The sequence below is a fragment of the Xiphophorus maculatus genome, chromosome 23, assembly GCF_002775205.1.
Source record: "Xiphophorus maculatus strain JP 163 A chromosome 23, X_maculatus-5.0-male, whole genome shotgun sequence".
In the NCBI taxonomy this organism is placed as follows: Eukaryota; Metazoa; Chordata; class Actinopteri; order Cyprinodontiformes; family Poeciliidae; genus Xiphophorus; species Xiphophorus maculatus.
This window is the reverse complement of record NC_036465.1, coordinates 6,875,879-6,903,847: the sequence shown is the minus strand read 5'-3', so window position 1 is coordinate 6,903,847 and position 27,969 is coordinate 6,875,879. Positions and strand designations below refer to the sequence as shown.

Below are 27,969 nucleotides of genomic sequence, written 5' to 3'. Positions count from 1 at the left end.
TCCCATCTGGGATAAAAAAACACACGCATATGTTCTCATTTTAAAAAATTTTTTTATTACTTCGAAACATTTCTTTGACTTAAACATGTTAAACTCTACAAAATGAAACCAAAGAAAACATGATTTGATATGATTTTATTGAACAAAACTAAACAGAGTGGGGATTATTTACATGTTACTTGGTTTATATTTCAAAAAGCCACTTTGTTGTTCGACAGCCGCCTCCGTCAGGATGCAGGCAAGGCCACGTTAAATCTACTTTTATTAACACATTTTGGTACAGAGACAGTTTAAGGCAGTTATTTGTCCTTCAATACCTCCAAGGCATCCACTTCCTTTAAATCTGTCAAGATTAACTATTTATGGAAATAAATACAGTGCTAAAAATGAGGGCTTGGATGTTGACAAATAAAAGAAAATTAAAAAATAAACATCAAATTAGCAACACTTTCATTAGGAAAAGAACAGCAAGCTTATTTGTTGTTCCTGAATGTGACTAAATAAAAAAAAAGAGCCTAAACGATGAATAAATTTGTTTTCTAATCCAAATTTAGTATAATCATCTGTACATGAGTCACATTTTACTATTACATCATAACTTTACCTTCTTCTTTTAATAAAAATGAACATTTATACAGCAAAATACCCAACACACCTTCTAAAACGCTCTGATTTTATTCAGATTATAAAATAAATATTTTGCATCATGTTCAGAAAGAGCTTTAATTTTGGACTGAATCAAATTGTTCATTCGTTTGGCATCTGTCCACAGTCAGGATCCTACATTAAAGTTTATACTAGCAACGGATGCTAGAATCAGTCATCAAAACTGAATCCTTCTAGTTAGTTTTGACTAAATTTTTATGATTTGTACATCTTAGTGTTGCAACCAGTTTCTACAGGACAGCTTTAACAGACGGGGCTGGGATTATGTACAACGTTCTGCATAAAATTAACAAAAATAATCAGAGATCAAAGGAATGCATCTGAACAGGGCTACTTGTGAATGCTCACATGAACACAAAAAGAGACAAAGTTTGTTTTTATTACACTAAACTTCCAGGCCAGGACACAACAGTCAGCGTGACTTTGTTCTTCTGCAGCTTGAGCATCGGGATGAGCGAGGAATTGTTCATCCCCACCGTCGTAGCGCCGTTCACCGCCACAATCTCATCGCCGCACCTGAAGAGAAACAGCCGCCGTTAACGCCGAGTCTGGAGGTACGGATGGGCAAAATCCAATTTTACAGAGTAATTTTGGTTTCTAGTGCAAAAGTCTCTGTACCAGAAGAGGGGAGAGAACCCAACAATTATACTCAAGTAAAAGTAAAAAGCAGCCATCCAAGAAATTACTTAATTGCTGAGAGTCTTTCTAATATTTAAAAATTACATCACCAAACAGATCAAACATAAAGTTACAGGGAAAGTTTGGTATTTTTAGGACAAAAATGACAATAACTCACACAAGTAACAAAAAATAACAATCACCCAAAAGAAAATTTTTTCAAATCAGTTTCTTTCAATAAAAAAACTTATAAAACCTTAACAAGAACAGCAGGTCTGTGTCTGGTGACTTTTTGGTTAAAACATGTTTCATTTTCATTCAGTGGGTAGAAAATCCAGAAATTTTACTAAAGTAAGAGTAGAAACACTGCATAATACAATTTATAAAATTACTCAATTAAAAGAAAAAAGTGCAGCACAGCAAAAATACTCCTAGAAGTATTTTTTTCCCCAAATGTTACTCGAGTAACTAGTAACTACCCAACTCTGCTTAGTACACATGAAATAAGAAAACTAACTTACAAGTTAGTTTTCGTCAGAAAAAAAAGTGAGCTTGTTTTTAGTGAATAAATCATTAAAATAAATGTAGAAAGTGGCAGATTATCTTATAACAAGTCATTTATACTGTTAATAGTGAAATAATCTGCCAATAAAACTAGAACTTTTTCATCAGTGTTAAGGATTTATTTACTTAAAATGAGTTATATCTTGCTGAAAAGATATTTGTAAGTTAGTTTTGTACTAAGGTATTTGCACAGGAAACTAGACCAAAAAAACAGGAAAGATTTTTGTTTTTGCAGGGCATCATGATAACAAGAATCTAAACTCTCCCTAATATCACGATGGATAGTTTTAGTATTTTGAATGAAAACGTCAGTACATTTGAAAATACAGTTAATATGTGCAGCTTAGTGATACAAGTTACACTTTACATGTTATAAATGGGAATGTTTTTCTGGAGCATTATTTGTGTTTGTGGGGACATAATTGCTGTGACAAACAGTCGTGCCTAAAAATAATGTAATAAATAGTTCTTGTTACCACAATAGTGCTGCAAAATATCGTGATGAAACTTTAAGTCTGTGTCGTCCGCCTGTATCTGGAGGGACTCGGCTCAAAGTGTGGTGAGTTTTACTTACTTTAGACGGCCGTCGAAGTGAGCAGGCGTCCCAGGCACGATAGTTTTAATGAAAAATGGCTGCTGCCCATGGCTCTCCTCGTAACCCCCGACGATGCTGAAGCCCCAGCTCTCGCTGTTGGTCTTCTGCAGGACGATGTCCCTGCACCAGTGCATGTGACTGAGGGACAAAGTCAGAGTTAGAGCGCACGCTTTCATACAAATATACACTGCCTGGCCAAAAAAAAAGTCGTCACCAAAAAATGGTCACACTCTCTAATATTTTGCTGGACCGCCTTTAGCTTTGATTACAGCCGGCATTTGCTGTGGCATTGTTTCAATAAGCTTCTGCAGTGTCACAAGATTTATTTCCATCCAGTGTTGCATTAATCTTTCACCAAGATCTTGTATTGATGATGGGAGAGTCTGACCACTGCGCAAAGCCTTCTCCAGCACATCCCAAAGATTCTCAATGGGGTTAAGGTCTGGACTCTGTGGTGGCCAATCCATGTGTGAAAAAGATGTCTCATGCTCCCTGAACCACTCTTTCACAATGTGAGCCCCATGAATCCTGGCATTGTCATCTTGGAATATGAGAGGTTTTCTTACGGCTACACAGCTGTTCAATCCCAACCCCTTGAGTTCCCTTTGCATTGTGCGTGTGGAAATGCTTTTGCGTTTACAATTAAACATACTCCTGAGTTCTGCTGTTGTTTTTCTTCGATTTGATTTGACCAAACGTTTAAGTAATCGCCGATCACGATCATTGAGGATTTTTTTCCGATCACATTTCTTCCTGGAAGACGATGGTTCCCCACCATCCTTCCAGTTTTTAATGATGCGTTGGACAGTTCTTAACCCAATTCTAGTAGTTTCTGCAATCTCCTTAGATGTTTTCTCTGCTTGATGCATGCCAATGATTTGACCCTTCTTAAACAGACTAACGTCTTTTCCACGACCACAGGATGTGTCTTTTGCCATGGTTGTTTAAGAAATGAGAAGTTACTCATTGCATCAGCTGGGGTTAAATAACTTGTTGCCAGCTGAAAGATAATCGCCTATGCAGTACTTATCCAATAAGAGGCTTGTACCTATTTGCTTAGTTAAATCCAGGTGGCGACTTTTTTTTTGGCCAGGCATTGTATGTATGTATGTATATAAAAATATTGAACAAACAGGAGAGCATCCATTGTGATCAACACTGCAACTCTGTAGCTCCTCCACTGTGACTCTGGATTTCTGCAGGTTTCACCAACTCAAATTTAAGACTTTTTAAGACCACTATGAATGAAATTTAAGACTTGTATCATTACAGAAATGTACAGGTTCAGCTAACTGCCGATAAAATTGTAAGTTATCCATGATGGATGCTTATTGGCAGCTAGTTAGCAATAACCTCAAGCGCTAACTAGCTTTAGCTTTATCTTTAGTATTAGCGAATCGACATTCTTTTTACCAGGTTACAAGGGAAATAATCTGACAGTGGAACTAGAATTCTTTATCAATATTAAGGAAATTATTAAGCTCCTCTATCTTGCTGAAAGTTACTTCTAAGTTAGTTTTCTCTAATTTCAGTCTAGTAATACATTTGTCCTAGAAACTGGACCAAAAGAACTTGTTAATATTTTGTGTTTTTGTAGAGTTCCAGGGTCTAGTGGTTGGGATTTACCTCGGTAACCCCAGCCAGTGGGTCCACAGCGGCGTCCAGGTCCGGATCTCGTCTCGCTGGTCGTCCATGTTGTCAAAGTCGTCTCTGCTGCCGGTCTCCGCGTCCTCCTCGGCGCTGTCGGAGAGCGTCTGGATGACGCGCAGCACCACCTGGGCCTGAGCCGTCTGGGCCTTCAGAACGGACACGGCCTCGTTGTAGGTCAGCTGCGTCAGATCGACGCCGTTGATGCTCAGCAGAACGTCCCCTGAGGAAGTTTAACATTTAATGAGCAGGAAGCTCATAAATACAAAACGCAACACATTTTCTCTTAATTACAAGAAGTGATTGTTCGTCTGAATAATCCAACTGTGTAATCCGCCCACAAATATCTTCAGGAATCATTAAAGCAGCAGTGTGTAAGTTTAATAAAAAATATTTTTTTTCTACATATTTGTTAAAACTGCCACTATCTTGTGACAATTTATGAGACAGATTATCTGTGAAATTACCAATCTCTTCTCCCTCCTTCCTGAGCTACTGTTGCAGTAGCAACCGGAGCCAGGAGGAGGGGCTTAGCGCTGTCAATCAATCTCATGTACTCACTGCTAAATGTACAATAATTGATTAATCGTTAACTGGAGTATACAGACTCAAAGGCCATTACCTGGAAAAACATTCAGAGCAGTAATTAAGCCAAAACTGTACAAAATGCATATAAATTTAAGATATAAAACCTTTGTAAATATAATTAACCCAATCAAGTGGAATAGTTTTAATACATTTTTGGCAATAAAAAGTTTATTTTCTTATTAAAAATGCAATTGATTTGTTTATTTGCATCTTTTAATGCGTTTTTAATATTGTATAAAAAGGGGATTAAATAAAAAATCTGCAAAATGTTTAATTTTTCTTATGCAATTAATCATCTTAATAATCAATTACTACAATAATCAACAGTTTCAGCCCTAATACAAACCATTACCTGGTGAAGTTAAGGTTTATTAGGTCAAAATAAATGTTAATTTTCATTTTCCCAAAGTTTGAGTTGATTGATTTGATGAATCAGCGCCTCTTCGCTCACATCCTCTCCGTTTACGGCCCTGGAGCCACACATTGTGTCTCCTCTGAATGGAGGCAGGATGAAAAGACGGAATAGCCCTTTTCCTATACAACCTATTGTCAATTTTACACAAAAGCAGTTCAAGGACCAGTCCAGAGCCAGCATCCAGTCTCTAAACTGGTGTTTTGATGGCCAAACAACTGGAAAGGAAAACTGCTAGCGAAACATTGCTAACACTTCACTCATCAGAAGGAAAACCAGAGTGAGAGGCAGATGCCGTTAAAGCCAAGAATCAGAGGAAACTACAAAGACTTCTGACAGAAATCAGAGGAAGTTTTTATATTTATGCATTTACTTTTGTCACTCCAAACCCTCCATAGTTTAATTATTTTAGATGTTTAAAATGTCTCCCAGTTCCAGATTTAGCTGTTGATTAGAAATGAAACGTTACTGATCTTTTCGAGGGTATCCTTGCATTATTAGATTACTTGAAAATGGTTTCCAAACAACAATACTGTTGTTTATCACAGTAACTTCTGGGAAAATGTATCATGTCTGATGTAGTTAGAATCAAAGCTCTTTAAGTTTCTGGTTGTTTATCCTCTGGTAAAGTCAGAAATGATGACCTCAGAGTTAAAACAAAGCAGCAGGGCTCCAGTCAGAGAGAAATGTCGTGAGGTGACATTATGAGGGAATGAGTCATGATTCAGATGATACTGTGTAATATGCAAACAATAATTACAAATGGAGTGGAACTTATTTGGTCTCATAAACACAACTGTGGAAAATACTCACAGAAAATAAAGATAAAAGTCTGAATATTACTCCAAACATACCAACTGCGTCTCCTTGCACTTTGGTGCCTAACCCTGAGCAGGTTAGGATAGGTTTATGGTCTACACAAAACATATTAATTACATTTTTCACATAAAATTATTCTTAGAGGATGAGATTTTCTGTATATTTTGAGCCTCTTGTGATCCAAATAAGCTGCTGCTGGACACCCCACCCCCAACTCAATGTTTATTCTCACACTTGAAGACGGCTGCAAGCAGATGTGCAATTATACAACCGTACATCTTTGAAAAGCAGAAGTGGAGCCTCCTGCACAACCAGCAAGAATGTAGCAAGTGGTTTCTGGATGGCAAGTCAACAAAAAACCCCCAAAAACCTGTCTTTTCCAGAAGCGGTAAAACTAGTAGACCAAACGTGCTGGAGCTCCTCTGGGGTTGCTAGGTGACGGGCGGAATTCCGCTGGTGTTGCTAGGTAACGGCGCAGTGCCCCTTGAATGTGACTCAACTATCGGAGAATTTACAATCAGCTCATTTTCCAGACAGAAAAAAGGCTGTGTGCACTTTTTTTTACGCTATTGAGCTCTTTTTAGAAGTAGTTGAGACTCACATGGAAGTACATAAAACATGTAAAAAGTAATTTTTGATTAATAGATCCCCTTTAACAGCAATTTTATATCAGCTTGTTACCGTCTGAGTATCTAAAAGTGCCCACTCAGTACCTCAAAGCAAGTTTTCTGGCTATTTTTTTAAGTGTCATTAAGTGAAACCATAAGAATCCCGGGCCAGGTTTCGGTCTTGTACCTCTTTTGATGGTGCCATCTCTGTGCAGACAGCCAACTGGCTGAACACTCGTGATGTAAACAGGCAGCCTGCTGCGGCAGTCCCTCCCCCCGGCTATGGTGATGCCCAGAGACGTTCGAGGTTCCTTCTTCAGGCTCACCGTCTTCTCCTGACAGGTAAAACCGCCCGGTGGATCCTATAAAACAATTACAAACCAAGAAAACACAAAAATATTCAGGATTTCGAGCCAATTATTGTAATTCAGAAATTACAATAATTCAGCAGGATCTTTTGACGCAGCAAATCCCGTTTAGAGGACCACTTGTAGAAACAAATGTGAAACATTTGAGACAGAGCTGAGAGGTAAAAGGGTACAAGTGTGAGGATCAACACTCGGCGCTCGTAGTGGAAAAGATGTGTGGAAAATGACAACTTCAAGCAGCCTTCTCGCTGCTCCACTGAGTCTGTAAACTGTCAGAAGGGAAGCTTGGGGGAGGCGGGGGTTCTTCCTTCCCACAGCAGGGAACCCATCCCCCCCAAGCAAGACGAAAAGATTCGACTCCGCAGGCGAAAGCTAACTGTTACCAGCTTTGATCCTCTCACCTCCCAGAGAAACAACCAAAAAACAACAACAAGGAGAAGAAGACGACAGCGGCCCCTCGGCGGCAGAGAGCAGCACCCGGACTCTTTTGATCAGGACAGAGGGAGGCCCAGAGCTTTCATCTCCAACGCAGGTGAAAACTTCTCACCCCTGACTGGAGGGGGATCGCTTTTCCCTTTACCGTCCAACAGAGGAGGCAGAGTCCCCAAAAACTGCACTCAAGTTAGAGCAGCACTAATTCAACATATTTATACTCAAGTAAAAGTCAAAGGAAGCCAATAAATTACTCAAGAGTAAAAAAGTGTTTGGTAAAAGTACTCAGTGATCAATTAATCATTTAGTTTTAGAAATTACACAATCAGATGTGCCAAGATATTAAGTTAAGTGGAAATTTTGGTATTTCAACGACCAAAACTACAATAATTCAAATAAATAAAAAAATATATATATATACAACAAAATCAGGCAAAAGAAAATGTTTCCAAATCAGTTTCTTTCAATATAAAACGTTCTGATGAGTTCTTGGTCCAACGCTTGTAGTTTGATTCTTGGGATCCAGTTGGAGGCATTTTTGAAATTATTGATTAATCTTAAACCCAGAGATAGGTAGAGTACCCAAAAATTATACTCAAATAAGAGTAGCACTACTTCAACATAATTTTACTCAAGTCAAAGTAAAAAGTCTAAATAATTACTCAAAGGATAGTAAGAAAGTATTTGGTAAAATGTCTACTCAAGTACAGAATAACTGATCAAATTAATCATTTAATATTTAAAAATTTCACAAATCAGGCGGACCAAAATATAAAAACTTTTAAGGATGAAGACGACAATATTTCATAAAAGCAAAAAAAAGTTTCCAAACCAGTTTCTTTCAATAAAAAAAAACAAACGTATGAAACTTAAACAAAAACTGCAGGTGTGTATCTGGTGAATTTTGGTTAAAATGTCTGATTTTCATTCTGTGGGCAGAAAATCCAGAGAGCCTGGTAGTAATAAGTTACATTTACTTGAGTAATGATGAATATTTTGCCACATCACTTTTATTTTCTAGCTGAAAGATAATGTGAAGGTGTTCAGATTTGCCGTCTGCTGGTTTCCTCAGTATGTGAACCTCAGCGAACGTTTCGCTGCAAACCAAATACGTTTCTGACCGTTTTATCAGCCGAAGCAAAGGAATCCCATCACACTTGTCTGAGTTCATCTTCCTTCTTCCTGCTGTTTTTTCTTCACAATTATCCACAGTACTGTTTTTCCTGTTTACAACTTAAATGCTCAATATATATAGAGAAACCACTCAAGTAAAATGTAAGTACTTACTACCCAACTTGCAGATAAACATGTTTTTTGATAAAAATGCTCTTGTCTTGTCATTTGTGACACCAGAACCTGCTGTGTTTTCACAGCCAAACAGAAGGAGTAGAAACTAAAAACCATAAATGTTGTTTTGTCCAACCTTCAGGTAGGTGGTCTGCCGCCTGAAGTACTGCGGCTCCGGGGCCCTTCTCACTCCTCTGCTGTGTTGTCCCTCTCTGCTGCTTCCTGCTTCCTCTGGGTTCTCCGCCGGCCGCAGAACAGCAAAGTTCACACACTTTTCACTGTTCTGAAAACACCGAGAACAAAATAAAAACATTTGTTTTCATGCAAACTAATAGTCTGACACATCAGTAAGCGGCTGATAAACATATTGTTATAAATATTCCTAGTATTGATCAGAAATCTCTGTATGTAGAAGTGGCAATATCAGACACCAAAATGTAGCATTTGTTTTTTTCTAATAATGTTTCCTTTGCAGTTTTGTTGCCTGGTGTTGTTTTTTTTAGCTTTGACTTATAATTCTGGTCTCTGTAATTGATTTTCTTGAAACCTGTGCATCTATCATTATAACTCAGGTTCATCTCCATTTTAATGTTACTAATTTTATTGTCATATTCATCTAAAATGAAAGTGAAAGCACCAAGAGTGTGTGGCCACTATACATATTTATATGATGCCAACATGTTTTTGCGGTAAAATGTCCTATTAATTCTGACTGAACTTTAGAGTTCTCAGAACTTTACATTATTTTTTTAAAATAATAATAATTCAACTTCTTGAATTTATGGTAAGTAAAATTCAGACTGGATGGAAGGATGCAAGGAAGAAAGACAAGACATAACAATAAAAAGGAGGGTAGGACAAAAGAATGAGGAAAGGAAAGAAAGATGCAAAAGGAAAGAAGAATGTAAACAAAGGAAGGAAGGATTCTAAAAGGTAGAAAGGAATTATTTAAAAAAGAAAAAAGGAAGGATGCCAAAAAAGGAAGAAAAGAAGGATGGACGGAAGAAAAGATGCAAATGAATGAAGGCAGGAAGAAAAGTAAGGAATGAAAAAAGGCAGGAATGGAGGGATATAGCAAAGGGAGGAAGGATGCAAAAAAGGAAGGAAAGAGAAAGAGTATGAAGGATGGAAGCAAGGAGGGAAAAATGTAAAGAAGGAAGGAAGGACACAAGGACAGGGCTAAGAGAGGGAAGGAAGGAAGGAAGAAGCTCTTTGCAGCAAAAAGCAAAGAGGAGGAAAGAAGAAAGGAAGGAAGAAAGAAGGAAAAAAGGAAGGAAGAAATGGAGGAGGAAAGGAAGGAAGGTTTAGCTTATTGGTTTAAGGACAATTTTCAAATAAACGTAAATAAAAGCTGCATCAGACTTCAGCTGGTTTCCGTCTGCGGTTCCTGAGAAGCTCAGTTAATAACAGTCCAAACCCATAAAACCTCCAGTCACGACACAGAGGCTGCAGGTCCAAACATGCAGTCGAGTCAGAAAAAGAGCAGCTGATTTCCAACCTGTATGATCATGGCGGCGCTCTCCGGCGTGCCGTGCATCAGGTCGTGTCCGTTTATGGCTAGAACTTTATCGTTGTTCCTCAGTTTTCCATCTTTGGCTGCCAAACCGCCGGGCAGAAGGTCCAGGATGAAAACGCCGCTCTCGTCGGACTTCCGGATGAGTTTGATGCCGAGCGGCTCGGTGCGGTGCGTCTTCGTTAGCATGACGTGGAGGACCTTCCCGGGGTTGTTCAGGTCGGGTGGACTGTTGCCGTGGGAACCATGAGGAGGGGGTTGGGAGGCGGCGGTGGACGGGTGTTGATCCGAGCGCTGGTCTCTTATTTTGAAGCCTTTCTCCTGCATGACGGTGAGCCGGAGGAGCGGGGAGCGCTGCAGAACCGTAATGGCCCGAGTGTGGGGAACCGAAGCCAAGTTGACGTCATTCACCTGGAAACAGGACACCAGGATGAAACGACACGACCCAAAACTGTGATCCCACTGAATAAAGAGCTTAAAACTTTATTCCCACTGAAAACTTAAATATAAGACATCTACAGGTAAAGGTAGGCCCGTCACAACAAGCAATAAATCAATTAATCACAATGAAGTAAAACAAACTCAATAATTTCCATTTGAACAATTTTTACCAAAAACTGAATAGCAAAAGTTTTCAGTCTGAACTTTTACAAAGGCTTCATAATTCATTTTCTTTGTTGTTTCCGTTTTGTTTATTTATTTTGGATATTTAAAATATTATAACATTTAATATATTTTAAATATTTAAGTTTGAGTTAATTGGAAATATATTTTTTATGAATCACAAAGTTGCAATTGAATTGTTATTGATGATTCTGATAAAATGTAGAGTTTGTTGATGGTTTCATATTTACTGTGTCATGTAAATAACTGAACTGTGTTGTTGCTGAAATGCGATATACACACAAACTTCACCTCAACTGTATGTAAATAACGGCAGAAATCAGGAATAATTAACATTTCTGTTAAAACTTCAAATTATTTTCCTTTATATAAATCTAGACCAACAACAACAAAAACAAATAAAACTAAAACTTTATGTGTCTTGTTATAAAAACAAACATGTCCAGTAGACAAAAATAAACAACGCATTACTTTTCTTTGGAAATCAAACCAGCAGTTTGCACCAGGCAGGTGAGGCTGCTCTCTCTGACATGATGCGTTTGTGTCTGGTGTAAACACGCCCCGTTACCACGGCGATAAAACTCGTTAATCTTGAATATCTACTGTCCCCCATTGCATCACTTAAAAAGAAAACAGTGTTTGCATTATCCTGAGAGTACAGTGTGAAGTTGTTCATTGAAAACCAGGCTGGGATGAGCGGTGTCACGCTATGCAGCGTTTCCCACACAGCAATCAGACACAGTGGAATATTTATTTAGGAATTAATCACTACCCAAAGTAAGGAATCTTTTATCTTGGAGATCATCTATTAACCCCCCTTTTCTCCTTAAATGCAGTCATGTTAGATCAGTCTCTTCCCTGCTAAATACACGGATCATGTAAGCAAAGAAAGCTCAACGGATTACAGCGTTTCCGAACATGTAGCAACACCGTCCTTCCTTCTGCTGCAGAGAGATCACAACCCGGGATCTCTTCAGTTTACGCTTTTCTCTGGAAACTATCTGGGTTCTTACTTTCACTTTTAGTGCATGTTTTCTGCAAGTTATCCACTGAACTGCAGGAGCATTTTCATGTATTTTCTTTATTTATTTAAGTTGGTGTTAAATAAATCAGAAGTTTATTCTTCCCATGATGGTTCTATTGTAAGGAGTGAATGGACCATGACCGGCCTGTAAACGGATAAAAGGAGTTTAGACAGCCTTGAAAACTTAAGATTTTAGAAAAATTTTGTAAACTTTCATACTCAGAGAAATTCAGATCAGATTTTTTTCTGAAGTAAGAGCTAGGCCTGTCACAAAAACAAGTTTCGCTGGACGATAAAGACATTATTGCGATAAATGATAATATTGGGGTTTTTGTAAGGCCATTTTCAGGTGTTATAATAGTAATGGCTTGATAATGTAAGAACACATTCTCAAAGACCAATAAACTTTAAATACTTCTGAAAGTCTAACTGGAGCTGCGTTTTAAATATCCAAAATAAATAAACAAAAACAACATAAAGTGAATTATGAAGTCTCTTTAAACAAACTTGTCATTTAAAAAAGGGCTAGTTGAGACTGCAGACTTTAATCATCCAGTTTTTGATATAACGAGAGAAAAAAACAATAAATGATGCAAACTGAAATTACTGAGCTTGAGTTTCAATTTATCATAAAATGTATTAATTTATTGGTTATTGTGACAGGCCTAGTAAGTGAACAGTAAGTGATTTGTCATGTTTGTCTCTGTCAGGTTTGCTCCAGCTGTGTTTTGGCTCCACCTTCGTTCTCATGCTTTGCCTGAAGCCAAACTAAAACCGTGGATGTAAAGGAAACGCTCATGATCTTCCTCCGCCCCACTGGATACATTTCAATTGAAACGTTGAAAAACCACATAAGGTTTTTCAGCAAACCAAACGAGATGACAATCTACTTAATGTTGCTTCCTGCAAAAGATAAACTTCCCATCAAGTCCAGAATAATAATTCCTTATATAAATGGCTTAAACATAATGAAATGTTCAGTTTGAGCCCTTAAAACATTTACAGTTGTTTTAGATTTCCTTTTATTTCATCATTTTCACTAGATGTGTAAATATGTATAATGTGGAACATATTTGGATGAGAGAATTTGGGTCAGGATTTAACAAACTTTGTCCTTTTCAAACTGGATATACAAGTTTTGTTTAGCTATGATGAATATTTTTTGTTATTGTTTTCCCTGACATTTGACCCGTTCAAAATAAATAAAGAACTAATTTAATGCATTTTATCTGGAGATGTTTTTTTCAATAAGTTACAATAATAACTTCATATTTTCTACAATATAATCTTTTAGCTAATAAAAAGTTTGCTATTAGTGCAGCTGACAAAAATGGCCAAAAGTCACCAAAACAATAAGAATTGAGATTTAATCAAAGTTGGGTGGAAACTAGTTACATTTACTTGAGCAACCTTTTGGAAAAATTTTACTTTTAGCAGTATTTCTACTGCTCTGTACTTTTTACTTTTACTTGAATAATTTTATTATGAAGTATTTCTACTCTTACTTGAGTAAAATTTCTGGATTTTCTACCCACTGAATGAAAAAACAAACCTGTTTTAACCAAAAATTCACCAGACACAGACCCGCAGTTTTATTAAAGCTTTATAAGTTTTATATTGAAAGAAACCGATTTAGAAAAATGTTTCTTTTGCTTACTTTTGTTATGTTGTAATCATGTTATTTGTAGGAATCATTTTGCTCTTTAAAATACCAAAATGTCCACATAATGTTTTATTCTTTGGTCTGTCTGATTATGTAATTTTTAAATATTAAATGATTAATATTTAGAGTAGGCTCTTTACCAAATACTTGTTTTACTTTAGTCATTTCTTAGATGACTACTTTTTACTTTTACTTGATTAAAAATCTATTGAAGTATCACTACTCTTACTTGAGTACAGTTTTTCGGTACTCTATCCACGTCTGCATTTAAGTTTAATCAATAATTTCAAAATACTTTAATCATCCAGAATAAACCAAAGGTGTTGGACCAAGAACCCATCTGAAGGTTCAGGACTCCGGTCCCAGAGTACTGGAGCCTGACCCGTCTAAATGAACTATAAAAAGACACAACATCATGCAAAGTGCTTGGCCCACCTCCAGGATGTGGTCCCCTGGAGCCAGTCTGCCGTCGCGCGAAGCTACCGAGTCCCGGATAATCTCCTGGATCACGATGTTTCCCAGGGGAGTGTCTTTTCCTCCCACGATGCGCAGGCCCAGCTCCTCCTCGGGTTCGTCTCTGAACAGCTCCACCACGTTGGCCTCGGCCACCAGACTGGACCGCAGCGGCGTGTTGTCTGCAGAACCGCAGAGGAAGAAACAAAGCTGGGTTCATCATCTCTGAGGCAGAAATCATAAACAAATGGCCAATATACAAATAACAGTTTTTAAACATTTTTCACTGCATTTGTGATTTTATTATCCAAGGTGATGACTCAATATCTTAGAAACTCATTTCAATGTTAACGTTTGCTTGTTTAATTAATGTTTTTACATTATATTTACTGAGTCCAGCCATTTAAATACTATTATTACATTCAGATAAAATTAAGGCCACTGTAAAACTGTATACATCCTTTGTACTAATCACTTCTTAAAGTTATAGGTTTTATTTAACATTTAGGAACAGAAATGTATTTACACACTGCAAAAAAACACAAAATCCTACCAAGTATTTTTGGTATACTTTCTATTGCAAATATCTTAATACACTTGAAATAAGACAAAACTAATTAGAAGTCAATGTTCAGCAACAAATAGGAGCTTATTTTAGGTTAATTTCTTAATATTTATGAAAATCTACTAATTCACTGGCTGATTATTTCACTTGTAACAAAAAAATTTTCTCTTTTAAAAGTGAAACAATCTACCAATGAAACTAGTAATTTTTTGTCAAGGAATTATTAACACAAAACACGCTCCTATGGCTCGCTCAACATTTACTTGTAATTTGTTTTGCCTTATTTTAAGTGTTCCAAGATATTTGCACTAGAAGCTAAACCAAAAATACTTAGTAGGATTTTGTGTTTTTACAGTGCATGGATGGCTTTCAAAATAAAATGTCCTGCTTCCAGAAGCAGGAGAAGTCTGGGAACATTCTTTGGTCAGATAGGATCAGGATGGGTGTTTTGGTGCAGCTGGTATCCAGCGTGTTTGTGGAGCACCTGGGCAACGGAGGCAGGGGGAGTTCAGACAACGAAGTGCCAAAGGCATTTTAAAAAGATGATTATGAGGAGATAACGTTCATATAAATAGTAAATTACAGCCTGACATGATGACAAGATCTAATTTCAAACTTGGACTTGAGTCACCTGCTGATGTTTCAAAGAAAAACTAATAATTAAGGTTGAAAACGGCAGAGGAAATAATATTTTGGGTTCAATTATTAAGAAATTCTTGGTATTTTCCAATGGAAGTCGGACTGAGTTTTACGTGGGAAAATAAATGAACCTCGGCGATCAAAGGTTAACTTTTAATTTTACGTTAAGGGAGACAGCCAACACCTCAAAGTAATTTATGGTACTAGGACAGCAGGTGAGGTAGCAGCTGACGGTTATGTAATGTTTAACAGGAGTGTGCCGACCTTTGGTTCTAGCACTAAATTCATTAAAAGCCCAATTTGCCTTCGTTTGACTTCAACCCAAAATGGTTGCATAATGCGGTTAAAAATTAACTTTTCCTTCTTAAACAATCACCTGACCTCATAACGCAAAGCTGCATGTTTATGGCTGAAATGTTTAGAAAACAAAAAGCATAAAAATTTGAAATATGGTTCAGTATGAGATTCCAATTTGATTAAAACTAACAGGAAGTCACTTTATTTAAAGACGTTTAAGTCAAAGACGTAGATTATATTTAAAACAGCTTGCCGTACCTCAAACTAAAGCATTTTCTATAATCATAAGAAAAACTTATTACAGTTTCTCTTATTTTACAGGTAAATGTTTGAGTAAAATGAACATTGTTCTTTTATTTTATGAACTACTGACAACATGTCTCTGAAATCCCAAGCAAAAATTTAGTATTTATTTGCAGAAAATGAGAAATAGTCCTTACAAAAAGGATGCAGTGCTTCCAGACCTCAAACAATGTAAAGAAAACAAGTTCATTTTCATTTAGAAACAACAATACTAATGTTTTAACTTGGGAAGAGTTCAGAAGCCAATATTTGGTGGAATAACCAGGAGGTTTTCTATGGGGTTCAGCGCAGTGGGCTCTTAGTTTTTTCCAGAGCTGTAGCTTTCTTTCAGCCTCCTGACCAGCAGTGCACAGAAACAGGTGTGGCAGGGGCAGAGCTGACTTACTTTCTGTTTCATATAGCTGGAGAAAACACCAGTTACTCCAACATTTGCTTTGGCATTTTATTAAAATGATTTTAAATTGCAGAAATTTTGTGACTTTAGCAGTTTTAAAACTCAACACCACATTAAAGAAAAATATAGAAAGTTCAGAAATTGAAGAGTTTTATTTTAAAATGTGCTTGCATTTAGGAAACAGAAATAATTTTGAATAATCCTAACTAACTTAAAACCTAAACAGGAAAAAAAAATGTAATATTTAAAAATTTATATTTGAAAGTGAGTGGAATTAGTTGTTTTTTTTTTTGCTTATTTTAAAACAAGTTTGTTTAAATATCTGGCCTCCACTGTATTTCTTTTCTAAATTCAAAGCTGGCGATCTTTACCTGGAAGAACTGTGTTAACCTTTGGAAGCCAAGCAATAATTATCCAGTGATGTCGGCAGAGACATTTTCCACCTCAACGTTTTTCCACAAGTCCCGTCTGACGCCGGACCTAATGGAGTGTGGTCGCTTTGTGTGTAAACTCCAGAGGCTTTCTCAAGCTCAGCGCAGGGTTGAAAACTGGGTCAGTGAATTAAATAAACGCAAATTTAAAGCTGTTGTCAGCGAGGTGATTTGCCGTCTTTGTGTTGCTCTTTTATTTTTTTTTCTTGGCTCTTCAAGGCTGAGAGCGAACAGAAATTTGAGGCACATTAATCAGCTCAGGTGTGTTGGCAGATGTTGATCTGTGATGTAGGTCTGCCGTTGCTTTAAGGGTTTTTCCGATGATGAAACTGTGTGGTTAAAGCATCTGTGAGCTGGTACATGTTCCTGCAGCTAGGCTGATGATTCACCTGTGATCAGGAGAATCATTTAAAACTGAAAACCGTAGCGGCTCCGTCCACCTCAGCTACTGCAGCAGTTAATCCACTTTTAAAGGAGAAGTTTTATGTGTTTTCAGCCACATTGGGCCATTTTACAGCACAATCAAGTAACTATATACATGCCTCTGTCTCTTTAAGAAACTCCTGCTCTTTCTGAAACTCCGCCTTCATAAAAACATGGCTCCTCTATTAAAACAACGTTTTTAATAATTGTTTTACTGAGAATAAAAACAATTGTACTTCAGTTAGAGGGATTCAGGCACAACATAATTATTGTGAGGAGTTAAAACTGTGTCTTCCCCTTTTAAAATAAGAATAATATGTATAAAAATAATTTGCTAAACAAATTCAACAGGGCTTGATTGTTTTCTTTTAAGAGTTTGCCTACTGACTTAGATATGAAAACATTCAACATTAAATATGTTGTTGCTTTGATTATGCCTTCTGTGTAACAAAGTGACGTATAATAAGCCACACTTTTTTTCATTTTTGGGGGTCCACTTTTGTTTTTTTGCCATTGACAGCAATTTAAATATTGTTTATCTATTTCTGTACTAGTCTGGCCCTGCGTTTTTTTCTTTATTATTTGACTTGTGTATGCAAAAGTTAAAAAATGACCGAAAAATAAATGAACTTATATCAAAGTAGCTCCTATAATGGTCTTAGTTGATAGGCAGTTCCACCAGGTCTTTATTAATTGCTGCTGGCTAGTTTGAAGGAGCTGAATGGGGCGGAGCTGCAGCTTGAAGGCGGAGCTAGGGCCAACCAGGCGTTGCCATGGAGATTAAAGGATTTCTAAGATGTGTGAAAGGAAGACGGCAACACTCCAGGTGTGTTTTAATGAGTGAATAACATTATAAGATAATTTACTTCTTTCCAAGAAGCCTCTAAAAGCACAATTAGCTGCCAGTGTTGCAAAGACGCAGCTTATGTAAACAGTCAGAGGAGGATGTGGTCATATTAAACATGTTGTGACCGAAAACAGGAGCAGGTGATAAAATGACTCCCTACCATCGTCGATTTCCTCGTAGGCAGGATTAATTAAGCCCGGCTCCGACTGATCTCGCGTGTGGTTTCGGGACAGAGTTGTTGAATGTTTCGCGTCTCCAGACGGCTCGCCGTCACCCTTGCGTCCTTTTATTTCGTTCCAGGAGGGCCGCTTCCTCTTCTCCGCTTCCTCCCGTAGCCTCTTAAAAACAGGACATCTGGGAAAACACAAAGACACCACATAAGAGGTTTTATTCTTAGAAACAGGAATATGAGGCTATAAATAAACAGAAGGAGACAGCGCTAATTGGGTCATAATACATGGAGCTGTAGAAATGGATGCTTACACAGGTTTGGACAACAAGGGGTGCTAAGAAGAGCAGAGGTTTCCAACGTGGTTTTGCTTAATTTACTCAGAGATCTGCTGCTCGTCCCTCACTCCTGAACTTTGTATCCCTGTTATTTGCACAAAGGCAGCAGGAGGGCAGCCTGCCTCTCATAAGTAACTGAGTAATGTGTGACAAGGGCCATAAGCACCACACTGTGCAAAACAGACCGACCTGCACCTTGTATGGAACTCTGATTAAAAAGTAGAGCGTTTGAGCTTTATCTGTAGCAACTGCACTGCAAACAAAAAATTACCAAGTATTTTCAGCCTAGTTTTTAGGGCAAATGTCTCATTACACTTGAAATGAGACAAAACTAACTTACAAGTAACTTTTCAACAAAACATAGGAGCTTGTTTTGCTTTGGTTATAAGTGAAATAAAATGGCAGTGAAACATTTTCCACTTATGCAAAATGTCAAGTGGAAAAATGTCTTGGTACAACTAGTAAAATAAAAATCCTATTAAGCATCTTTTGCAATCCAATTATTAATCAGTAAATACAAAATCATCAATAGATCAGTCCTACACTGTACTGATGTTAAGTCAAGCAGAAAGGCCGCAGCTTTTCACATGTTTGAAATATTTTATTTTTTAGACGAATCCTTTGCTACAAATTGAGCTTTCACTAAAAGAACGCTGTAATAAAATGATTATTTTCTTATTTAAAAAGAGCAAAATGGATTATTTTATTTTAAAAAGCAAGTGAATTATTTATTTATTTGCATGTTTTATGCGTTTCTAATACTTTATAAAAAGGTTTAAGAGATTAAATGAAAAATCTGCAAAATTGTGCCATTTTTTAATCTGTTTGCTCCATTAATCATGAGAATAATAACAACATAGATTAAACCACATTTTCCTTTAGCGACATTAGCATCTCAGCTACTAGAGCTATTCATCAAGTGTAGAACATTTAGCAGCAAGAAAGACCACCCGGCTTGCCAATTAATTCGTTGGCATAAATACAGAGAGTAAATGGATGATCTACAACAAATTGCAGCCAGGCTGCCTTCTGTGATATCAGGTTTCTGACTGCAATTTGATACAATGTGCAGCTGTAATTTGTAGCTTATTAAATAAAATGGAAAAAAGTGAATCCAAAAATGTAAAATTCACAACCGCAAGAAAAATATTATGTATATCAGCACATGGGGTGAAGCTTAAGCATGAAATTTAAGCTATAAGTGGTAATAATCACTGTTATTATTGCCACTATTGATGTTGTTGTCACCATTTAATGTAAATTTTTACAGCACTGTGTTGATTTAGGAAGAATCTTAACATGGTAAAATGATACTTGCTCATAATCGCATACAAATATGAATGCACTAGTTATAGATACATATTCAGAAAATACTAAGGTGGAATGCTGAAACCAAGATAACATGAATTGTAATCAATTAGTAATTACTGTAAGAGGAGTGGGTGTAAAAATAAGTTCATTCTTCTACCCATTCCTTTGAGCCTGTAAATATACTTTACAACTGTCCTTCTTTTGTTTTTAGTTTATTTTCTTTTTATACAATTCTGTTTAATCTTAATCTGGAAAATTTTAAACACTATTTCTAAGTAGCGTATAACAAACAGAAAGGTTTCCCGAACTACAATATCATCTTAAATATTTCTTGAAATTGACTAAATATTAGAGGTGCACCGACTGCAGGTTACGATCTTTAAAAAGCCTGACCTGCTGGTTCCGAATTTCACCAATATCAGTTTTTTTGGTCAGAAATGTCGCTAAATATAGCAAGAAAGTCGCTGATTTGGCAACAGTGGGATGACTCTTGTTAACTGAAAACGTGCAAACATGACCCGGTGGGCCGGTTCATCCGTCAAACCTGTCACAGCAGAGCAGAAGAAGAGAGCGGCTGATTTTTATTGCTTTGCTGAGGTTGATAAAATCTGCTTCATATTTAAGTACCAGCCGATCACCAATCTCCCAAGATTAAGGAACCCGGACGATAAATCGGTGCACCCCTCCTAAAAATGTTGTGATGAATCATGTGGATCTCAGCCAGAATCCTACCTGTTGTGCAGGTGAGGCTGCAGCTCGCAGCGCTGCATCTCCTGCTGGCACTCTGCGTAGTGGGGACAGGTCACCACCAGTTTGTCCAGCAGGTTCCTCACCAGCAGGCTGGAGGGTCGGCACTGGTGCAGCTGCAGACGCTGCCGATCCACGGGGCAAAAGTCCTGCTCCTTCAGGAAGTTGCTGATACAGTGGAAGCAGTAAGTGTGTCCACACGGAGTGTCCATGGGTCTGAGGAGCGGCTGCAGGCAAATGTGACAAACCAACTCATCGTCCACCTCGTTCTGATACTCGTACAAGTGAGTGTCCTGAGTCTCGTGCTGTTGGCCGCATTCTTTACAAACACGAGCCCAGGAGAGACCCGCAGAACCGCTGCTGGCAACGGAGACGGCGGCGGTTTTGGTTTCTGTTGCTGCCATCGTTTCAGGAAGTTCAGTCCACTATCGGCTCACGCTGATCGGTTTCAGATGTTTACATCTTCATTTTTGAAGCTGAATAGATCCACAGTCACAGTGTTATCTCCTGGTCTTCATCCTGACTTTCTGTGGAGAGAGCAAAACGGAGTGAGGTCCATGGCGGCACTTCAACTCGCACTGGCCACCTGCACAGGAAATCACAAATCCAGAAAGCAGCAGCAATATGGCAGCGAGCTGCAGCTGCTTCCTCTCTGCAAGTTTCCTGAGGGACAGAGGGAATTTCACTAGCAGTCAGCTAAAAGTCACGCTGCTTCTCACGGAAATCGCTAAACTCTGTGAAATGAGGCAGAAAGAAATGGACTGAAGTCAAACCTGCGCTTATGGGAGAACCACATGGTACCTCACTATTGTAAAACTTTTAAATTATATGGGCCAGAAATGCAATCCGCCTTCACTAATGATCCATTCAGCACCAACACCAGCGGTCACCGTGATTTTATGCAACTCCTAATCTCCTTTTTAATTCCTGAAAAACTGGAAGAAACTTTGAAGAAATTAAAACATTAAGTAAAAATCTCACAGTATCATGTTATTTCTACAATGTCCTATTTTTTAAACCTAAAATAGAAAACATATTTTCTTTCTGCTAACTTTCCCTTTTGCAGTTATATTTATTAAAAACACTTACTAATCAATAAAGATGCACCAATTAAAAACAAAACAAAAGCTGCTCACTGAAACCAGACGATTTTCAGCATAATTGCCCTCATCAGGAACAGAAAAATCTGATATTTCCATTTGTTTAGCCAAGCGCAACTATACTGCACTGACAAAATCACTCTTCAGTGTGAATGTTGTTGCTGAGTGAAGACTCAATATTGACAAATTGAAAATAAAGTCAGAGGAAACTGAGATTAAATAATCTCTGTAGTCCATTCAGGCCTGAGGACAGACTTGTATCAGGAAGGCTAAACACAGTAAGGCAAACTTGAACTTTCAACCTTGGTTTCTTTTAGGAATGCTGTCAGCGTTTTGAATATTTCAGACTGAAGGAAATTTATTCTCCAGCTACACACACAGCAGGTCTTTATGCTCAATTCAGAAGTACCATTGGTCAGTTTTAAAGTTTATCTTGCTGACAGATAATCAAAACACGAAGGAAGCTAATAAAAAGAAAGCACAACTAATAGCAACATTCTTCTACATTGACTGTAAGTTCTGAAGAGAAATCTGTTTGGATGCAAAGTTGGACCAGAAGTGATGGGATTGTTTACAGCTGGATTTACTGCATTTGGCTTCTTCTGGTGCAGAATGATGATGCAAGTTTCACTTCAACGACATAAAAGTCTGATAAAATGTGAACGTTGAGACTGCAAATACTTTAAAAACTATCAGGCTGAAACTGGGCTGTTCAGTCAGATATGGGCAGTCAAATTGACTACTGTGTGAACCAAAGAGACTCCCTTTTCAGCAATGCTAGCAGTGCTAACTGTGCTAATTGCTAATAAACGCCAAAATCCATTAACATTTTGTCTTTGCTCTAAATCCTGAATCCAAGTTTTAAAGCAACTGCCTTCTTGGATGTTGTAAGATTGGCATGAAGAAAATTTCCAATGCTGTTATTGAAGTGAAATCACAATTTAGCCAAATTTTAAATACTTATAGCAACAGTGCTTACTCTGGCTATTTTTGGCAATGATCCTTTTTTGTAGCTTGTTTTAAATGATGTTAATAAAATTGATCTGCGCTGTTCCTTTAGATTCCAAACCATGACAAACATTTCCTAAACAACTTGAATTTACCTTTCAGGATCCAGCTGACCAGGAGGACACAGCAACACGAGGGGGAGGGGCAGCAATGCCTTACTTTGTGCTACATTGTATGTGAAAAAACTTTGCTTGAGGAGATTCAAAAGACCAAACATTAACCCACAGGAATGGTATGACGGAACATTTTTGTGATTTTAAGACCAAAAATTTTTTGAATCAGAAAACACACCGTTTTTAACACTTATGTCTAGATGTGGAAAAAAACAAGAGAAGCAATAATTAAAGTGAATTTTCTAAAAGAAAAGAGTTGAAGAGCATCCATTTAATATGAAGAGCTCATTTATAAAATGCTAGCTACAATTAGAAAGCGTCATGCTACTACAATCATCCACCTTAACAAGAAAAGATTGAAAGGAATAAAGAGGAGGAAAGTGTTGCTTTCAGGCTTAATGTGTGAAAAGGGTTAAAAAAATTGTTGCCACTACCTTCATACTTCATATCTTTGTGATCCTAGTCCAGATTTCAGACTCCAAACCAAAAAAAAAGAGGGTTCGCTCTTTTCTGTGTTACTGGAGCGACTCGCAGGAGATGATATCTTCTGCCACTGCACGCAAACTCGAGACTCTAGCTGTCGCCCGAAGCCTGAATGAAACCAGAGCTCAGCCTCCCAGACCATCAGAATATGGCTGTGTGTGTGCAGCAGCGCTCTGGATGTGCACGCTCTCCGACTGCACCGGTCCGAGGAATGCAAAGGGTACGAAGGGAGGGGTGGGCTGGGGTAAATCAGAAGCATGATAGGAAAGGGAAAAATGTTCAGCCTCTGTCGTCTGTGCCATTATTCAGGTGTGTTCATGTATCAGGGTGAGCTCAGAGCGCTGACGTCGTACCGCCACAGGTAAAAGGACTGTCGGATAAATGATTGATAGAAAACACAAAAGCCAAAAGAAATTTGTGTGTGCAAGTTTTTGGTTCCTTTTCCCATATGCACACACAAGTCCACTCCCTTTCTTTGTCTTTCCTAGCCTCAGGGAACATTTACGCCTGTATCGGGTCACATGGTATCAAAACTCACAAAACTAGACTCTATTAAACCAATTTCACCTTGTGCAAGAAATAAAAATGACATGCAAAAAAAAAAAAAGAAATATTTTCCTTCTGCTTAGAAGCTGGTTGAAAACAGCAAAAAAGACAAAATATACTTAAGTTTTAAGGTAGAGTTTCTCAATCCTGGCCACCTGCTGACCCACCTGCTCCAAAATACCTGAAAGTGATGCTTGAAAAACCTCCAGTTTCACTAGCAGCCCATTAATCACCAAACAGTTTTAATCTGGTGTAATGAAGCAGACAAATATCTAAAAAATGCAGTCAAGGACCTTAAGGACCAAAGAATTGTACCACACAGCAGGATTAGTGGTTTTGTGACGTTGCCACCCCCTCACAGTCATCTGCGCTACCAAAAATGTTCGTTAGTGCCACTGATGTTTTAAAGATATCAATAAATATGTTTCCAGATGTCATGAAAGGTCAAACAAACAAAATCCTGTCCATCAACTCTGCTGAATTTATTTTGAAGATATTAATGAAAGTTTAAATCAAACCGGTGCCACACGTTCGCACTACGTTTGTGCTGCTATCGTTTTAAAGATATTAATAAAAATGTTTCCAGAGCCCAAAGGTCCAACCTGTATGATAGCGGCACAATCAAAAGTTGTTGCTGCACATTTTTGGCACCAATTTTCTTTCATTTGAAAGAGATGAGGGGGGCAACTTCACCAAAGTGTTTTGAGAGGTTCAGTTTAGATTCACATCTAAAATTTAGAGAACATTTTACCTCCAACTTTAAATATTCAAGTTAAAAACACAGTGAGGTCTTCTGATCAACCTACTCTTTGGATCTCACTTTCACTGGGAAATAAATGTTTCATTTCTTTGAATACATAGATATTTTTTTTTAGCTATAGCTCAAAATCCAGCACATTTAAGACAATATTTTGTTGCAAAGAGTTTTGAAATCTATTAGGATTGTACGTCCTGAGACTCAAGACATTTCTGCAAAATATGAATTTAATAAAAACACCAAATCGGATAATTCACACTGTTTTGTGAACATTAATAAGCTTATTCATTCACGGATTATTTATTTGCTGTTTATGTTTTAGAACTTCCTGTATCTTAATTTCAACTTATTTCAAGTTTAATAGGAAATTTACAGATATTGTAAAACTTAAGCATACTACAGTTTTTCACCTTCAATTAGAAAACAAATTGACTTAAAAGGGAAAGAAAATGCCAAAGTACATTCCTAGACAGAGACATTTCTTCTATGTTGATTAAAACACCAAACTTCTAGAGTTTACTTATTTCTTTATCTTTAACTGGAAACAGTAAAGCCATCATTTAGTCCTTTATCAGTTCAATTTGCAGCCGTCATAGGCAATTATCAGCTGCAGTTTCACCATAATAACATAGAATTACCAGCCGTGTCACACATGGACACTCGGAGTGTCAGGAGAGTCAATCTGCAAATTAAAGGTCCAAAACGGAGTCGCTACGTAAACAACTGATAGATTCACCGTCTGTCCTGAATCGGTAATAGACAATAAATCGTCTCAGAAATTATCGCGATAAACGAAAATATTGTTGTTTTGAGATAATTTTCAAGTGATATAGTAACGGTATGGTAATGTTAGAATGCAGTGTCAAAAATAAAATTTAATGAACATTTAACTGGAACTGCATTTTAAATATCCAAAATAATTTTTTTTTAAAACAAACAACAAATGAAGTGAATTATTAAGTCTCTGTAAACAAATCTGTCCTTCAAAATAAGGGTTAGTTAAGTCCAAAGCACTAGATTTTTGTCCTCCAGTTTTTGATAGAGAGAAAAGAGAAAAACAATAAATGAAGTAAATGTAAATTAGTGAGCTTGTTTGAATTTATTAATTCAAATTGATTTATTGCGTATTGTGACAGATTCAGCCCAACAGATTCATGCTTCCTGCTTGCAGCCGATTGTCGCACGTTATTCTCAAAGCTCAACAAAGGCAACACTTCATCCATCAGAACAGCCTTGTAATCATGTGAGAGCATTAGCTTCCAGGGGAAACGTCTGCAGCCCTTCAGCGTCCCCCAGCTGCTTTCAGGATTACCGGCGGCAGCGTTTCTTCAAAGCGGGTCGAATCCCCGCTCCGATGGCCGACGCGAGTCAATCACATGTGCTGCAGCCCCACCCTCTGCGAACGCAGGTGAGGCAGAGTTCGACTGCAGTTTTTCCAGATCTACATGTCACTGTACGTTGCGCCAACGTCTGGTATTCCCAGCAGCAACAAGAAATTTAATTAATACAAACACAGCTGTTGGTACCTGTGAATCATCAGCGTCTGAGAATATCACAATAGGAAACTTCAGACATTTCAGACGCTTGAATCTTCTAAAATGTAATTTAAATGATGTAATGAACAAAAACGCCATATTTCTCCTCAGTAAAGGGTTTCAAAGAGCGATTTTAAGCCGTACCATACATGCCTGAAGTTTGACTGATTACTCTGAGGTGTGTTGGTGAAACTTGTTTCTCTAAACATTTTCCCACAGTGAAAATCTCCCACTTGTTTATTTGACTTTACAATGTTTGACATCTGTTCACATAATACCTCAACTTAAAGTACATGTACAAGTCCCATTATGATCATAATGCAATTTCATTTTTTCCACCAGGCTGCAGGAACAATAGGCAAATTCTTCTGCTTTGCATTCAATCAGCTGTTTGTTTTGCATATGCAGGGAACAAGTAAAACCAATGACTAGGACAATCCTAAAGTCTCTTTCTTTATGTTTCATTTACTTATAAAACTAAAAACACTTCACAAATACAAAAGCACTCTGTCCATTTTTCTCTATTAAAAACCAAAGTGGAAAAACAAGGGAAGCATTATCTCACTGTAAGGCAATTTTCTACAAAAAGGCGCCCAATAAACAACACTTATATGTGTTATTTATTCAGAGTATACATTTAAATTAAGATCAGTAATCAAACTCCTAAAGGTTGAAGGGGTCATCACAAGTTGATAAAGTTGTGCTATTCCAAAGCGCCAACTTTCCATAGGAAACCCTTGTTGTATTTAGCCAAAATTAATAAGTGGATGTAAAACAGAAATAATAAATAAATCATTACTGGATTTCTCCAGCCTTACCTATTAAAAATCATGGTTAACGAAATAAAAACATTTACTGTTGTCCCTAGCATTTTACATTTAAGACAGTCAGACAGAAGGATGGACAGATGGCTAGATAGGTTACTACAATGAAAACAAATAAGACTACACATAGCACAATTAAAAGATATAAATTAACTCACAAACGCTTCAGCCATTGCTTGTAAACCTAACACAAAGCATTCATCTGCTCCATATGTTTTAGAACTACATTTATGCCATTCTTAAACTTCAGTTGTGGACCACACAAAATTAATCCGAAGGCCACAGATGGCCCCCGAGCCGCAGTTTGAACACCCCTGACCTGAAAGCCGTGAAATAGCGCTTTTATTCGATAGGTAACTGGAAATCCAGCTTCAGATTATGAATGAAAACCATTGTGAGTCAGTGGAATCGGTTAAAAAAAAGAACCTATAATTCACATAATCTTGATGTTTCTTATTATTCTGACTGAACTCAGCAACAATAACAAACACTTTCCATCCTGTCGGGATTGTCACCGATCCCATAAATAACTCACTGCCAACCATGTGCTCCTAATCTCCTCACCACTCTGACAGATCCCAGTGACAGAGGCAATAAAAATGGGACCTTACTGGTCTAACTGGGCAGCTACAGCAACGGCTTCACCTTCAGCTCGGCTTGCGCTAACTGCTACACACCTTAAGCTCAGAAACTCACTTCTCTATCACCGAAAGGACGCGGTTTACAGCACAAAGACACGATAATTTCACCCACATCCCGGTTTCCAGTCAGAAAGTAGTCCACATATGTCCGCTTAAAGCGATAAAAAAAACAGTTTATGTCGGTTTGACGCCGAAACTCGCCTTACCTGTGTGTGAAGGTTGTTTTCCGGAAGTAGCTAACGTGTCGCTCGCTAGCTGCCACAAAACAGCTCCCGGTGAAGTGGAAGAATTAAAAAAAAGATAAAGTAAAAACGAGGTCAATGTTTCCTGAGCTCAATAATCTTGAAGATTTTTGTCCAGACTCATTTTTATCTGCCGCTGAGCGACCCGACAGCCCGCCCGTCCCAGGCGGAGCTCAACCTGCAGGCGACGGCTGGGCAACTTTCCCAGTTTCGAGTAAATATACCTTGAGCTCAGGAGGAAGTCCGTCCAGGTGCGACACGGTGCTGCAGCACAGGGCTTCAAACATATATTTATATCCAGAGGTGGGTAAAGTATATATCAAAATGGAAATAAGTAAGAATATCTATACCTGAATAAAGTTTTACCAAGTAAAA

At 37.7% G+C, this 27,969-nt stretch overlaps 1 protein-coding gene across 2 annotated transcripts; it reads right to left on the bottom strand.

Moving 5' to 3' along the window:
• Window positions 1-118: 118 nt before the first annotated feature.
• Window positions 119-27,813, bottom strand: LOC102221464 (ligand of Numb protein X 2-like). Of its 2 annotated transcripts, none has more exons than XM_023328840.1 (10): window positions 27,559-27,813; window positions 20,331-20,872; window positions 17,941-18,134; window positions 13,864-14,063; window positions 10,103-10,528; window positions 8,741-8,887; window positions 6,705-6,879; window positions 4,070-4,313; window positions 2,423-2,581; window positions 119-1,182 (listed from the first exon to the last, which is right to left on the bottom strand). In XM_023328840.1, exons 2-10 carry the CDS (start codon window positions 20,747-20,749, stop codon window positions 1,047-1,049), a joined length of 2,100 nt encoding a protein of 699 aa, XP_023184608.1. In that variant the 5' UTR covers window positions 20,750-20,872; window positions 27,559-27,813; the 3' UTR covers window positions 119-1,046. The 2 variants fall into 2 exon arrangements, with proteins under 2 accessions (XP_023184608.1, XP_023184609.1); XM_023328841.1 differs by lacking the exon at window positions 27,559-27,813 and adding an exon at window positions 23,001-23,240.
• Between the last annotated feature and the right edge of the window lie 156 nt (window positions 27,814-27,969).

What these genes read in the sequence shown, in the direction of transcription:
- LOC102221464 (XM_023328840.1), bottom strand. Translation starts at nt 20,749, where the DNA reads ATGGCAGCAACAGAAACCAAAACCGCCGCCGTCTCCGTTGCCAGCAGC. An exon ending in AGATGGCACCATCAAAAGAG is followed by an intron (nt 4,314 to 6,704) that starts GTACAAGACCGA and finishes AAACTTCCTCAG; the next exon opens with GGGACGTTCTGCTGAGCATC. An exon ending in CACTGGCTGGGGTTACCGAG is followed by an intron (nt 2,582 to 4,069) that starts GTAAATCCCAAC and finishes TTTGTCCCTCAG; the next exon opens with TCACATGCACTGGTGCAGGG.